This window comes from Pelecanus crispus, chromosome 3 (genome assembly GCF_030463565.1).
Source record: "Pelecanus crispus isolate bPelCri1 chromosome 3, bPelCri1.pri, whole genome shotgun sequence".
NCBI classification, from domain to species: Eukaryota; Metazoa; Chordata; class Aves; order Pelecaniformes; family Pelecanidae; genus Pelecanus; species Pelecanus crispus.
In genome coordinates, this window is record NC_134645.1 from 76,171,471 (window position 1) to 76,188,312 (window position 16,842).

At 47.5% G+C, this 16,842-nt stretch overlaps 1 protein-coding gene across 1 annotated transcript in view; it reads right to left on the reverse strand.

The window, feature by feature from the left end:
* The window catches only part of SLC35F1 (solute carrier family 35 member F1), a 258,471-nt gene extending 244,261 nt beyond the window's left edge, over positions 1-14,210 (reverse strand). The window contains exon 1 of the mRNA XM_075708029.1: positions 14,008-14,210. Within this exon, the coding sequence (XP_075564144.1) occupies positions 14,008-14,210 (203 nt within the window). The remainder of the gene's footprint in view (positions 1-14,007) is intronic.
* Between the last annotated feature and the right edge of the window lie 2,632 nt (positions 14,211-16,842).

Genomic DNA, 16,842 nt, shown 5'->3' on the forward strand with positions numbered 1-16,842 from the left:
CAGCTGACTGTTTACCAACTGTTGATACCCACCAGGTCTCAGCTGGGGTCACCACTCTTCTCAGAAACATCAGCAGTAGTGTTTGTAATAAGGGAGAAGGCAAGAGAGGATGGGCAGCAGGAAGCTAAGGACCCTAGCAACAAGCAGTTAGCTCAGGCACGGTATTACAATATAGATAAACCAAATAAAAAGACTGTGACCACAGAAGGAGATACTTTCCCTTCCTTCTTTCCAGTATCTTTTATCTCCAATCCTTATTTTCCCCATGTCCTCTGCCCCTGCTCCTCCCTGTCCTGCTGCTCACAGGCTCCCTCCTTTCACCAGTCCAGGCACTAGTCTAATCAAAAGTTAGCTAAAGATCCAGCAACAACCTTTTTCAGCCAGGTTAATTCTCTGCTATTTTAGTGAGCTGACTGTGAGATGTGACAGGAACCAGATCTGGCTTAGCAAAAGCAGAAGGAGCAATTTGGCCAGGAGCAGAGAAGAGACAGAAGTAAGACCTCCTTTTGGCAGTTCGTGAAACTGTGACTTAAGAACAAACTCATTCCTCAGCCTTAGCTCACGTTTATCTCACCCAGTTCTGTGAAACGGCTGAGAGGGTGACTCTTCACACCTGGTAACCCACTACCCTCTACTAACAATTTCCAAGTATTAGTTCAGGAGTGACTGATTAGGAAATGGTTTCCTCCCACCACCACCTTTTTTTTTTTTTTTTTTACAGTCTCCTATTAAACCAAATCAATATGTGTGTGTGCATATGCATTGTTCACATAGTGCCATATATTCACATTCTAAATATCCCAAATAAAAGTGTCAAGATGCAAATCTCAGAAATTATTGCAGACTCATCTCTAGCGCATCTTTAGCTCCTTCCCCCTTGTTAGCTGAGTTTCACACACAGCGTGGTGAGCTTCAGCCAGGATCAGCTCTTCACCAAATGATCTCTCTTATGCTGTCATACACATGACTCCAATGAAATCAGTGTAACATGTCTTAGGAGGCAGGAAATAAGGTTAGCTCACTAACTCCTGTCACACCTTCAAATCCCTGTGATGGCAACATCTTCTGTGTTTGGGTAACGTGGTTCGTGGCATCATCTTCAGTGTCAGAAGAGCTTCAGCAACCCCAGCCCCGCTTTCTCTCCAGACACTTGTTCTTACCCCTGTACCAGCCTCTTCACCATGCTGGTCCATGTGTTTGTAGCCACATGATAAACTACACTGGAGAGAGGATCCATCCAGAAAAACAAACCAACAACAGAAACTTCTGTCCATTTTTTTTCCCTGTCTGGATCAAGCCACCCACCTGGCTCTCCATGCCACCACGCAAACAGCTCCACCAGCACAGACGAGGTGCTGGGGACAGGGGCAAGAGTAAGAATGAGCAGCTGGGAGTGGAGCAAGGAGCTCTTCTGCCACCTACCAAAGCCCCCTTCTGCAGTCCCAGCCTCATCCGACACCAGTTTCAGTGCCAGACCGCTGCAGGTACTCCCGTGAAACCTCCCCTTGTATTCTGACAGTAGATACCTCAGGAAAGTTAGACACCTTTGAAAAGGTGCCACCCCCTCGTCTTCCAAAGCCCACACATACTGTGCACATTAGTCATTTTGTTTCTTGGCAAACATTTGCCCATAAAGTTTCAGAGAAGCACTACAGTAACTGCAGACCAGATGCTTCTGAGTACTACACTGTATTTTATAGCACTGTATAGCATTTTACAAGCATTAACTAATCAACAACTCTTCCAGGTAATTAAGTTTAATTATCCCCATTTTACAGGTGCTGAACCAGACCCAGGGAGGTTGAAAGATTTGCCCAAGGCTGAAAAAACAATTGGTGTCCAATCCTGGACTGTAAATCAGGCACTACTGTATGTAACTTCTTCCTGAGCCTCTCATTGCAGCAACAGATGAGTTCCCTTCATCTGCTGCTGCAATACAAGCTTCTTCCAAAAACAAAACAGGCAAAAAAGCCCACCCCTCCCTGTCTCTCATTGCAATGGGTTCATCAAGCTGCTTTTTGTCCACCAGCTCTCCTGTAACTTAGTCAAGAGCAATGAAGACGACACAAATCATCATGCTCTGGCTTTGGTCCCAAACCCCGTGACTGAATCAGGCAGGCAGTATTCACAGGGCATCTCCCCATCCTTCTAACTCTGATGCCTACTTCCGCATCATACTTACATATGATGGTTTTGGGGGTGGCTTTTCTCCCCTCAGTTTCCCTTTATCAGCTCACTGGTCTTTTTGTGCACACTCTTGTTTATCAGGCTTGAGCTTTTAACACCCAGCAACCGCAGTGGTGCACAAGTGGCCAGCTACAGTAGCAACAGTAAGTCCAGACCAAGAAGTGGGGAGATGAGCAGTATACTGAGTGGATACAGCAACTTTTACTAGAAAACAACAAAGAAAGGCTGGCTGGAAAAGAGTTTGTTTTAAGGAGCTTCACCTTACAGACCACTGGATGAAACATTATCTCTGTGCGCTTGCAGCTGCTGGAGGTTTCTCCACAGAAGTATTTGGTGAGCTGCTTTGAATTGGATTTAAAGGCTGGGCTGAGGTCAACCGGTCTCTGTAATTCTCTTCACGAGAGCTACAGAGAATTTCTGGTCTACTCAAAGGAAGGAAGGATGGTATCTCCAAGCACCCCTGGTGCTGCAATGGGAACAGAAATGCCTGTGTTAGGACTTCCTGAAGACTGATATCTCCCTACCATCAGTGCTGTCTACCAGTCTTGAACTGGCAGCATGGGCAGGGGTGACCAAATAGCTTTCCTCCCCCATACTTGCTCTGGCCCCTGCCTCCCTCACTTCCCACCACCAGCCTTCAGCAGGTCCCGTCCGACACTTGTGCTCTGGAAGCAAGTGGACAAGCCCCACATCAATTACCCATTTTGGCTGGTCTTTGCTACTGCTCCTCAGATAAACACCACTGCTTCTGAAAGATAAACACATGCATGACCGCTGCTCAAAGAAAAACATGCAAATATACGACATTTGGCAGGCCACTAAGTTGTAAGTTACATTTGTACCTTTGTTCCCTCTCCTGCTTTGGGCCTGCTATGCAGAACGGCAGCCAAAATGCATCTCAAAGATTAGGTGGTGTCTCAGAGCCCTAATCTTGCAAACACCTAAATTGCCAACTAATTTCAACGACTGAGTATGGTCATGACTCGTTTGATGCTTGATGCACAGTATTTTGCTAAAACAGAGCCCACATACATGGAAAAAATAATCATTAAAGGACAAAGAGGAAAGACAAATTTAAAATTGTCAGAGTGTATGCTTCAAAATAAATTGCAGCTAAATACTCTCAAGTGTAACAGTATTTTGGATGTTACTAAGACCATTCATAAATGAGAAAAGAAATTGGTATTGATTCTGCAGGCTCATGTCTCAATACATCTATAGGTTGTAAAAGTGTGGGAATAAATCTAATAAATTAATCCAGCTGAGTAATAATAAGTTCCATTAACACAGTAATACCTACCAAATCAATATGTATGAGCAATTTCAGACATCAAATTTAACATTAATTCTTCTACAAGTTAGAATGTGCTAGAATTTATTTATTTATTTATTTGTAACAGGGTGTTAAATTTGGGTAACTTTTGTAGTTCATCTTAAAAGATCTTGCATGCTTACACAGACGCACAGCCCTTTTTTCAAATTAATTATTAGGGAATTATTTGGTATCTTAAATTCAGGTAACCTCTTTAGAGCAGGAGAAATTCTGAATCCCAGAGATTGTGCTTGGTTGATATAGATGCAACGTAACTCTTCCACTTTGGGCAACCTTCCAACCACCACATGGCACTGCCTCTCACCCTGACCATTCTGCCTCGCTCCTTGACTGCATTCTGCTACTGAACAGTTGTTCTGATAAGATGTCACCTTTTTGTTAAAATGAGAGAAAACCTGGAATTTTCCTTTTCAATGCCAGTAAGCGGTGCCTTCACACATGTACTACAGCCATCATACCACCTTGCCCCTGTGCTTCTAGATTAAGTCCTCCAAATGTCCTAGACTCTACTGAATCTCTCCAAAGGCATGATTCCCCCTGCTGCAAACTGGACCTGAAAAAACACTGAAGTACACTGTCAAAAAAATGCTGGTGAGTGAGCAAAGCAGCTTTGGTAGAAAAACCTGAAAAGGAGGCAACAAAGCAAGGTCTCCAGGACTACGCACACGTTGTCCACACTGGGAGGAACTGGACCACACTTCTGCAAATGGTGATGTCTAAATTCCAGAAAAACAGTCATTTTTCTACAAAGCATCCCCCTCAGCACCAGACACTCAACAGCGGCAGTCAGGCATCCAAAATATAAGTGGAAGTTACCTCTACATATCAAGCAGGTTACACAGGAAAAGGAGGCACTTCAGTCTGACCATTACATATATTTGGATGCTGGCTTTTTCTCCACCATGATACATGAAGCTTGGAAACTTTTTCTGCCTGGCAGTACTTAATCCTCATATCCAGCCTAATGAAAATTATATCTACAATATTAAAGTTTTATTCCCTTCAAGTATCAAATCCCATACCCATTAAAATATTTTCCAGCTCCCTGCTCAACTTTTCCCAACCTACTTGTAATTTGCTGTCCTTCCTCATTTCAAACCTACCCAGGACGGTCCCTACAGACCTCAATATACTGGCAGCAGGGAGTTAAAAAACCATAATCAAAAGCATTTCATGTCTGTAGCAGCAGCAGAGAGAGAAAAGGAAAAGAATGACAGGAAAGAAACACTTGCTCAGTTTCATTACGGTGTTCAGCTTCTAGTAAGAAGAGATTTCAGAAGGTAAATGGCCCAAATCAGGCTGCAGAAGCCACTGAAAACACAGAGCTATTTAAACTCCATAAAATATCTGGGCTTAGAATAATCACAAGGTAATTCATTTAATTTTATGAAGTATTTTCCAGCGGGTTAGCGCAGTTGGTTAGAACATGGTGCTAATAACGCCAAGTTTGCAGGTTCAATCCCTGCTTACTGCAGGAGGATTGGGCTTGATGATCTCTCAAGGTCCCTTCCAACCCAAAGCATTCTATGATTCTATGATTTGTCTCATCATCATAGTGGGGAAAAAAGAAAAAAACCACACAGAAGAATATTGCGCCCTGGAATATCCACAGAGGCACCTGGGTAGACAAAGATCCAAATCTTGGTAAAAACCAGAAAGCATAGGATAGGGTACAGCTTATGCCTCAGCCCACTTGGAGCATCAGGCCCCTACCCCTAGACTCACTTCGGGCCTCCCCTGTCTGTGATACACAGTCTTGAATAGTTAGACATCTACCTCCTCTCTTCAAAAAAAGGCAGAGTAGCCTGCTCTGTAGCCACGACTCATTCAGCCCATCCTGCTCAAGCTCCCCCTTCCGCTGAAAGGGTCTGAGCTAGCAGCCCCAAGGCTACGTTAAAGATCAGGATTTTAGTTATTAGGCTGGAGAGATCCAGGAGTGGAGCTCTGTTTTAGTTCTTCAATGAGGTTGATGAAGAGATATCAGAGCAGGAACAGACTTTGGTATCTCCCTCCCACGCTGCCGGTTGCTCCCGCTCCATTTCACCAAACAGGGGGGAACGTTTAGTCCCCTCTTAACTCATTTTGCATCTCTACCAAACGGAAAACAGAAAAAGTCAGGTCACATCAAAACACTTGCCAGATGAGAAAAGTAATGAGAATGGATGTGGCACAGAAGACAGCACCATTTTAAAATCAAGGCAGCCCAATAAAAGACAGTGAAGCAGGCTTCTGGACACATGTGCGACAAATGAACACCAGAGAGGGCTAAGTAAACTAATGGCCATCACTATAAATGCTTCAAATTTTGTTTTCGTTCCGTCAGCAGCTAATACTGGCTTCCAGGTTGCAATTAACACTAGGGCTTGGGAGGTAATAATTATGGTCTTGCTACTGGACATAAATTACCTCATTTATCTGTATTAGAGATGCAGCAATCTGTTTCAAGCATAGTGTGCTTTCGTAAATGAACACCTTGAAGCCCGAAATGCCTTGGGAGATGAGCTGGGCAAAAAAGCATCTTCTAGTTCCAAACTTCTAACTTTCAAAACTTCTCCCATTTTGCATTAGGACAAAACCATGACCTTTTGAGGTTCTTCATTCCAAGAGAACCTCACAGTCCATGTGTTCACAGCAGCCCTCAGGGATGCAGCGAAGCAGAGTTAAACCTGGTCTCCTACATAAGTACTCCCATCACCTGATTACCATCAAGTCTTACGTGCTCTCAACCCAAAAAAATCTAGTCTGGACATAAGAAACCTTGCTGAACATGCGGTCTTGAGAAAATCCAATTCTTCTTGCCAAGATTTTGACTCATCTATGTTTTCTGACAGGAAAAAAAGAGAAGATTCGCTATCTGGCTCCTAAGTTCCTACACGCCACCACAGGTCAGACCTATCTGAAGATGGAGCGTGGCCTTCCGCATCACTGCAGTAAAAGGCAGTGTAATGAAGCAACTGACCACCACACCAAGGGGAAACTGAAATTAAGGACCAAATGATTGTATCAGCTACAAACGGAAGGCTGCCTTAATATGTGTCACTATTTTTTACAGTAGCACCTACATGGTGTCATTTGTGGACAGACCTTTCTGGTGAGGTCAAGGGTCATCCACCCCATCTAGGAAATTATTTGGCTAGCACCGTGTAACATGGCACACCCCAAAAAGCAGGCACGCTCCCTGCAGAAGTACGGCATGGTATTGCCGCGCAGGTGCTCTCGCTGAGCACGGTCAGGCTGTGGGGACGCTCCCTCCTCCGCCTCTTGCTCTTTAGTTCCAGCCGCACTGAGGAGAATGTGATGCATAGGAGTGAAACCCGCTACCTCAATCACTTGGTGTCTTTAAGAAAAATGACGGAGAGTGAATATATATTGAAGAAATGCTTTCTTAAATCACAAGAGAAACCAAGTCAGAGAAAGCTGAAAGACAAGCTTCAAAACTGGCATGTTTTCAGTAAAAATCCCAGAGAGACAGATGACACACATAAATAAGCAGAGGCAGGTAGATTAGGTGGTTCACAACATGAATTTCACAACCACCAATACTTACATACTTTACAGTCATAGCAATTTATGAGTCCCCATGCAGCTGTTCTTGCAACAGGTGATTTCAGCTGAGTTTGAGCTCAGCTCACAAGCCTTTGAGCATGAGTTTTCTGTTGTTGTTGGGCTTGGGGGGTGATTTTTTGTAGTTTTTTAAAGTCGAGCTTTTTCAGCAAGTTCTTTTTCCTAAGCTTTCCTGGTAATTAGCCCTAATCAGTATTCAAGTGCTGATCTGTAAGGCTATCTGCTGACTTAAAGGAAGGGAACACCTCACTAATAGCCCCAGTGTTTCCCTCTGCCTGCAGAAACAACCGTGATAAGGACAGAGACTCCAGCCATCTCCAAAGAGACAGAGCCACAAAGAGCCCTTCTGATTGCTGCTGGCATCTGGCCTTCCCCTCATTAGCACATTAAAGCTGCTCTGTCCATCCCATAAGAGCCACTCTGTCCATTCCTCCAGCTTTCTCTATGGAGCCATTTACAGTGCTGCTCCTTTGAAACCCCCCTAGTTCAAGAGGCAGTAACCCCTTCCCAAAGACCATGGCACAGCCAGTGTCAAAAATTCCCACTTACAGACAGGCACCCAGTAAGTACCAGCCTTCTGAATGTCATAGGTAGACAGAAGACACCCACATATTTCACCTTGCCAAATTGTCCCTCCTAGGGAAAGTCTTTTTCCAATCAGTATGTGGGCTGTCGGGTTTATATTACAGTGCACTTACCGTATCAAATCACTCCAAACAATTCCTATTTCAGAATAGGACCAGCAAGGCTTGTATTTCCTAAGGTGCAAATTCTCAGGAGCAAAAGCAAGGCAAGGGGGACAAAGCTTTCCGACACTGACTCCGAAACCTGTTAAGAAACCATGCTCAGACACTTTGAAACCATACCTGGACAGACTTCCAGTACCTGCTACAGCAGCAACATGGAAGCTTTATGTACTTTAGCTCATCTTCACTCCTAAATCAAAGCATTTTAAGTGTACTATGGCATGCCAATAAGTGTGCATTCACTGAAATAAGCTCTTTGGAGGGGAAGGGGAAGAGCATCTCTTTCTCCCGTTCCAGAGGTATTTCCCTTTTGCACCCACATTATTGGGAAAGTAGTTAATTCACAGAGGTCATTTGCTTTCAAAATGGTGATTACAAGTAAACTAATGAGAAAAGGAAGGAGTGGACAATTTTTCATCAGTTGATTTTTATATCCTCTGCCAGGATGCTTTCCTACGGGCAGATATGACCTTCCCACTTCCCCAACCAAAAAGAATAATACTAACAGGTACAAGAAAGCCAACCTAGTTGCTTTATCTATGCTCTGAACTCATTTTCTTTGACTTACTTCAGAATGGTATAAATATTTTTACCCAAAAGGAGCGCTACAGCTATCTGAATTGGGCTCAGACTCATTCTTCTACAGTCACTGTTATTCTGGGTAGACTTTGAGAAGCTATTTGTACTTTTTAAGAATAAAAATCCCAAAGGAAGCCCACCCTTTTGTTTTGAAGAAGAAAGCAAAGCAACTGAAGGTTATGAATACTCATTCTTTTTCTGGATTCTAAAAATGATATGTTTGATCCTTGAATTGCTTTTCATTAAGGAAAAATGCCATAAATTATTTGGTTTGTTTGCCTCTCTGATCAGTCAACTGAAAGACGTTATTGCTTTGGGGCAATGAAATACATTGCTTCAGTTTCATTATTATTCCGTTTCAGGTTCTTTTTAGCACATAAACTCCCTCTGTCTGATTTACTATGTGGATACGCGTTATTAAAAAAAAAAAAATCATTGGGTTATCGCTTTTGATACTTGCAGTGTCATTTAAACAGCTCCCATCTTTGAAGAGTTAGTAGCCTTAACACACAGTTCAAGTTCGAAGTTAGTCAGCTAGTGGGCCAAATTCTTCCTCAACTCCATTATCAGGGATGAATTGGGCCTGTAACATACTAAAAAGGCAAAAGTTTTACTCAGACTGTACCCAAACAGCCAGGTTTTCTGACAATTAGAATCCAAATTGCTTTTCTTCATATAATTTTGTTCAATAAACCACTGCCTAGCTTAATGAATTACACTTATTAGCAACATTATTTTTTCTTCCTTTTCCTAAGAAAGGTAGTGGTAATTAGACCATACGCTGGCTTTATGCACAAGGCTAAAATTTATCTAACAAAGTGAACAAGTGAACAAAGAAGTAGAGAGAGACTCACACTGCACCAGAGAAAGCTTTTGCAATTCACTAGTGCAGAGAACATAACTACAAAGCTATTTAAAAGATAGCATGGGACTGAGTGCCTGAAATTACTCTTACACCACTTTCTGATATCAAGTTGAATATGTCTCTAATAATCTGTTATGATTTTTAGGAAAGTGCTGAAAAATACAAAGTGCCATGTAGCAACAGAGAGCGAGAAAAAGCACATGAAGACATCCTTGAAACAGCAAGATAAGGCATGGCTAGATTTTATAGCAAGTGTTCCTCAAGAAAGTACTAAAAGATAGAAGTGGGTAAACGCAGAAAAATGTATGTGCCATCCAGCTTTCTAAAAAAGTCCTCATCAAGGAAAGCAATACAATAGCAGGGCTTTAGACATTACTTTGGAGAACTGAGTTCATTGACACAGATATGGTATTTTTTGTTTCCCGGAATAATCTTGTTTACTTAGGTAAAATAACTTTGTCACAGTATGTAAAGATACTATCTCATTTGCCTTGCAGAAACTTCATTTTCCCTCCTTGCCCTGGTGCCTAGGACTACAGAGATTATGTCCATGTATAAGCAGGTACCTCATTTGTTGGCTCTCATTTAGATAAATAATTTGCAAGAATACCCCAAGGAGATCATTTGGCAACCTCCTGCCCCTGTGTTTCGGCAACATTTATTCTCTGCCCAGTTCCTCTAAGGAGGTGATAACCAGCCTTCCCAACATGAGATCAACCTGTAAATTAGTTCAAAAGGCTTCAGGGGCCACAGGCAATGTTTTGCAGGCGATTCTGTGCTCTTGACCCTTCAGGTCACCCAGAGCATGCAAGGAAGAGAGACAAGCCACCACTCTGTGCTGGGACACAGCCAGACAGAGCGAGTTCAGACCTACCAACAGGTATCTCTGAAATATGCAAGTGCCAGGGTGGAGGCATGGAGAACCACAGAGCTCCAAACCATGTGATTTTCTTCTTTTTTTTTCTGCTTCCCGCTATAGGTGGGAGGCAATAGGGGGCAGGTGAGTCACTGCTTATTAAGTGGTCCTCTACAAGCTGACAGAGCTGGTGGAGTCCAAGTTTGGCTTCACAGAGGCTGTGGGGAACCAAGCAAGCAATCAAGCAGCCAACATTATTCTTTCTCTCCCCTGCAATATGGTAGGGCAGCGTCAGGCAGGGACACGTGCTGAGCAAATGTCACAAGGAAGGTACCAGGCAGGACCCTGCAGCTGGGATTCATGGACCACAGGCGTGAGTCACAGGTCCAGGAACGTATTTGCAGTATGTAATCACCACGACATTTCCCCTTAATGCAACAGCAATTCAAAGTCATCCTCTCTGGACTTCAAGGATAACAGGAAGCTTGTTCCCATTGCAGCAGGTCCTGTTCACCATCACTGCCAGCTCAGAACTTATATCCAAACTATTCCAGTAAATCCCACAACTTCATTGAGCATCTCCAGTCCTTCATGACTCTGACCCCTCAGTTTTGTGTTTTACTTTGGTCTTCTGTTATGGCCATTTTTTTCACAGAGTGCAGTGTTTGCTGTGATCACCAAAATAGAATTTTACAGTCAACCAGCTCCGCTTTCAGCATGTTCCCCAACACCTTGGGGGGGTTGTTCTAGTGTTTCTCTATTACCTCGGGATCTATTGAGCGAACAGGGAGGAGAGGTTGGAAGGTGAAGTTAAAATAAGTTTCTATAGCTTGTAAAGCAATTTTAAGAGAAGCCTTCGAAGGCAATTCAGGAATCACTACGTGCCTGGGTGACCAAACTACTACATATAAAGTGAGAGAGAAACGATGCTCAGTTTCTGCCAGTGTCTATCCCCATTCTCCTGCTGTCTTGTTTCCTCCATGACCATACGAGAGTCTGTCCCCTCCCCGGGGACGGACTTTTTAGTAGGGTCTGTTGTGACAGGACAGGGGGTAATGGTTTTAAACTAAAAGAGGGTAGATTCAGGCTAGATATAAGGAAGACATATTTGACGATGAGGGTGGTGAAACACTGGAACAGGTTGCCCACAGAGGTGGTAGATGCCCCATCCCTAGAAACATTCAGGGTCAGGTTGGACGGGGCTCTGAGCAATCTGATCTGGTTAAAGCTGTCCCTGCTCACAGCAGGGGGGTTGGGCTAGATGACCTCTAAAGGTCCCTTCCAACCCAAACTATTCTATGATTCTACCAGCTACAAACAGGTTTCTGGCAACCCCAGCTGTTGTCAACCTTTTTATTTTGTTCATCTGCCTGAGGAGCCCCCACTTTGTCTAGCAGAAAACAGAAACACATGAGCTCAACTCAACGAGTCAATCAGGAACCTTTCACAAACGGGTCTCAAGCAAATGGCGCACACAAAGCAGAGGCAGCACAGAGAAAGTGCTACCCTTTTCCAGGAGCAAAACGTTAATTGAAGAAGCCAATGTTTGGTTTGTTCTGGGCTCCTACTTCTTTAGGGATACAGCACACATATTTCTTCCTTTCCCTTACACATTTGCATGCTATTGTTTCCATAGAAGATGAAAACATAAACATTGTGTCGGGATTCATTTCACTGTATCAACAGAAATACTGCATGAAAGCCATGACGTTACACAGGCTGAGTCCTTAGTTCCCATGTAAAGCTGAAGGAAACCTAACTCGGGCAAAATTTCCCTTGATACAGACTTCAGGATGGGCTAAGGAGTCTCTTACACAAAGAAAAGGCTGCCTTAAAATGCCACAGTAACAAGCCTTCTCCTTCTCCATCAATCACATAAATCTGGAAAAACTTGACTCTTGATTCGTGTTTGAGAAGGAGAAAATAATTATGTTAGCGAAAAAGCAACTGGAATCCTGTTCATTAGGGTGTTCCTCTGGGCAATGTGAGATCTCGTTTCTAGATTCAACTCTGTGAATCAGAACAGAGATTTGAACTTTGGTTACCAGAGCCAATTTCTATCCTTTTCCCCCTTCAAAAAAAATCTAAATATGCTCACTTCAATCATACATATAAAAAACAATAAATATTGATTTGACTCCTTATCTGTGGCTGAGAGTCACATATATGCATAAGCACGGTAACTGCTTAAACTATATGAATTAATCCAACACCTCCTAGCCGTGAAGACTGTGGTCAAATGATGGCTGCTGAAAGGTCACTATTACCACCCTTGAACGGGAGTACCTATTGCTTCTGTATCTGATCCCCTCATCACATCTTCATAAATCTCTTGCTGCCCCTGAGAAAACTTCTTTTCTCTTGTGTCTTATTTCGGGACTGACACACACCTCAGGATGACCAAGCAGAAGGGGAGCAGGATTTTGCAAGCACAGGACACCTGAGATGACACAGACCGTTGGGTTGAGGAATTGAGTGAATTTTACTATACCGAGAGTTGCAAATGCGCATGTACAAGAAAATGTGTAATTGAGTTTGAGCTGAAGCAGCTCTTGCTTGTTTCAACTTCTTTTCAATCCTTCTCATGCTCGAATAACAAAGGATAAATATTTCCTCCCTTACCGATGCTTTTGAGGATCCTCCTAGAATGGTAACGGTTAATTAACTGCATATAAATAGCAATGATCTGTGAGCACTCAAATACCTTCAGGTATTTGTAACACAGATAGTAACAATGATAATTTCCTAACGTTGAAAAGCTTGAGAGAGTCAACGAGCGTCATCTTCAGAACTAGTATATCCAGACAGAAACGCTGATGTTTTTCTTAGTAGCTTATCCGTATTACACGTACCCGAAACTAAAGCGGGGACAATGAGGCTGACGCCGGTACGCACCATCCCATTGCTGCTCATAACGCCGCAACTGCTCTATTTAGCACGTAACAGTCGCTAGAGAAAAGTGATGGCTCCGGCCGGCTCTTCAGACAGGAGCTCAGAGGCTCCTTCTGGAGAAGCGCAACCGGTCAGGCTGTGGAGAGCCGCTGTTTTGTTGTAAAAACCTCCGCCCTAACCAAATGCAGTGCAGAAGAAACGGCTGGCAAAGAGGAGAGCGTAAAGGATCTAGGTGAGATGGTTCCAGTGTTTTCTTGCGCGTTCGGTGAAATAATTTACCCCGAGGACCCTGCAGCTTTCCTGCTGAAAATTGCGCTGACAATTCCGAGCCCCGCGCCCAGGCGAACCGACCCGCGCCTGGCCAGCACCCCGCTCCCGAAGCCGGAGCACGCTTCTCCCCGGCCACGCCGGCTGCTGGGGAACGGGGCAGAAACCCCAGGGGGGGCCGCCCGGCACCCCGCAGCACCGGGCCCCGCCCGGCCGCTGCCGCCGGACCCCCCCGGGCCGCGGGGGGCCGCCCCTTCCCCGCCGCCCCCCTCGCCCGGCGCCCGCGCTCCAACTTCCCCGGCGGCGCCTCCGCCGGCTCCCTCCTCCCCGCCGCCCCCCGCGCGTCCGCGACGGCCCGGGAAAGCCGGAGCAGGCGGGAGGCGCGGCGGCCCCGCTGTCGGGGCGTGCCTGCGGGCAGGGCAGGTGCGACCGGCCCCGGCGGGGAGGGAGCGGGCCGGGGCCGCGCCTCACGCCGCCGCCTCGCAGGCAACAACGGGCCGGGGGGCGGGGGGGGGGCTCCGCGCCGCCGCCCGCTGCTTCGGCGGGGAAAGGCGCTGCCCGCCCAGCCGAGCCGCCGGAGCCTCCGCGCTCCCCCCGGCCGAGGGCGCCGGGCCGGGGCTCCCCCGACGGCCGCCCCCGGGAGCGGCGCGCCCCGGGGCGAGGAGCCGCGCCGCGCCGTGCCGAGCCGCCGGAGCGCCGGTCCATCCCCCGGCCTCACCTGTTCAGCACTTTCCTGATCCTCTGGCGCACGCTGGAGGAGGGCGCGGAGATGCCGCTCCTGCCGCCGCCGCTGCCGCCCTCCGCCGGCAGGTTCTCGATGGTGGCCACGACATGGCTGGGCTGCGGCGGGTGGTGCGGCGGCGGCGGCGGCTGCGGCGGCGGGGGGTGGCGGTGGTGGCGGTGACGCTCGGGGGAGAGCATCGCGGCGGGGCTGCGCCTCAGCGGAGAGCGGGGCGCATCCCGGCGGGAGGGCGGCGGGCGCTGCTGCCGCCGGCGCTGGCTCCCTCGGCTTCCGGGCAGCGCCAGACCCTCGCCCGCTCCTCCCTCACTGGGCTGCCATGCAGCGAGGGGCGGGCTGCCGCCGCCGCCAGCGAGTGCCGCTCACGGTCGACGAAGTGGCAAGCAGTTTGGCGACCCTCCTCCTCCTCCTCCCCACACCCCCCGGCGCCCAGCCGGTGCCTCCCCCCCGGCGGAGCCGCCGCCGCCTCGATCCCCGCTTTGTTCCACGCTCGCACCCCCAGCGCACGGCTTGTTGGCACGGCGGCAGCGGCGGCGGGGCCCCCTCCGAGCCGTGCGTGGCGGCGGCCGCCCCTGCGCGCCGCGGTGCCGCCGGGCGAGCGCGGCGGAGGAGCCGGCGGCAGCCGCCAGGGGGCGCCGCTGCCCCGCGCCGCCCGCCTCCCAGCGCCCCCCGGGCCGCCCGCGGGCGGCCCGGGGGGCGCTGGGAGGCGGGCGGCGGGGGACGTGGGGTGCCCCGAAGGGCAGCGGGGGGTCCCCGGAGGACCAGGGCTTCCCTCCCACGGGCCGGTGCCGCCGGGCCGCCCCCACCCGCTGGGTACGGCGAAGGGGGAGCCGGGCCAAGGAGCTGCCCGGCTGAGGCGCGTCCTTCCCCCCCCCCGCAGCCCTCACCCCATTAAATATCGATTTTAGGGTGTCGAAGTGCCTTTCTGGAGTGCTTTGTGGGTTTGGTTTTTTTTCTTTTTGCTAGTCAGTTGACTCTCGCCTACAGCGAGGCAAAGGCGGCACCGCCATCGTCGGCGTTGACGCCTAGGAACCGCCATAGGCTTGTCCTCTGAAGCGCGGCGTGGCCCGGCTGGTCTTCAGTGGATTGGAAAAAGTGCACCTCAAAAATGCTTCGGGACAACTCCCCCCAGCTCTTAGGCTGCCAGAGAGGCACGTAAGGGACTGCGGGAGGGACGGCAGTCGCCGTAAAGTTCAGAGCTCCATGCATTTTTCGTAGGGACGGTGCACTTGGAGTTCATGCCTGGGCGAGGCTTGTTCCAGGCTATCGTGTTAGTCTCTTTCAAATACAGGGAGTGTCTCTCAAAAGAAACGGAATGAACGTGGTTTTAATATTTCTTATTCTAAAGGTAAGATAGTTCATTTTAAAAATCGAACTAAGCTCACAGGAGGTAAAACATATACATACCCTTTAAATCAATCACGTCCCTCTGAAACGTATTACCGGATAATTTTGCAAAGTCCTGCAAGTGAAATAAATTTGAAATTTCACCTTTTCCATTCTGTTGTCCCCCCTACTCATTTTTCTCAAAGATTCTTTCCCTGTATTCCTGTTTGTGTGAATCTTACACAAAGGCGTGAAGGTGAGAGGCGTGTTTGTAAAAATCAGGGAAACACGCTTACAAAGCTGTGGAGTGTCCCCCAGGGAAATCAGATGAAATACTCGAAATTACTTTTTTTTTAATGACTAGATTTCAGGTCGGTAATGTCTGTTTATAGGAGTTATTCCTTTTGCCAATATTAATTTTTAATGTCTGTTTCCTCTCAGTACCTCAGCAGCCACAGTCTAACAGGTCTACAGATGAGATCCAGTGGAGCATGTTGCTCTACCAGAGGAATGCTTTTGAAGATGGGGCTCACTCACTCGAAATCCTCTAAAGTTCATTCTCCGTTCTGGGCAGAAAGCCAGCTGTTCTCAGCACGAGCTGAACCTTGCTTGAATCGGATTATGCTACTAAGAGATTCTCCTCTCTCCGATTCCCCCCATGGCAACCACATGTTTCCATAAGTGGAGAGAAGATGAGGTTCATTCTGCCTGGCAGCTCTTGGAAGTGGAAGGGACGGGGTCTCCAAAGCCTCAGTGTCTGCAGCCGGGGCGGTTCGGCGTTAGCCGCAGGGCTGGCCGCCCGGTGCAGCCATCGCCGCTGTGTGCCGTCGCCGTGCGGGCCCAGCCGTAGCACCCCCAACTCACACGCTCATCTCTATCCCATGTACCTCTAGCACCTATCTGGTAACGTTCCCATGCCCTTCATTAAACACGCTCTTTCTCCAAACTGCGGCTGGATGGCAACTGCACGTGTTCTGGAAATGCTCTCTGTGCCGGCATGAGAGGGTTTAGATAAGAGATGTGTTTGCTTCTGGGTGCTCAGTGGCCATTTCAGACTAATCCGACAGCTGAGCGGATCAGAACAACGGTGTTTGTGTAACTTTATTCCTACTGATTAAACCAAATGAATGCATACCTAAAGGCCAATTTGGGATCTGCTGATAAACAGGAGGGCTGTGGGAAGCTCCTGTCCTCTGGACAGCCCCCTTATTTGGCAGCCCCCTTTTTACCGATGCGGAGGGAAACTGTAGGTCCGTGCAGACAGCCCTGCTGCTATCGTGATGAATGGATTTCTTGCACATGCACATCTATCATAAATACAGAGCCAAACTTTTGCTGTGTCCAATAATCGTTTCCAAATACTTTTCAGTTTGTCTCACTATCATACCGCACGTGTAGCATTACACCATCGCATGGCTTTGTGCATTTAATGTTGCAGCTTAACCGTGCTGGTTTTTTTCCATGATTAGACAAAATTACTGGGAGGAA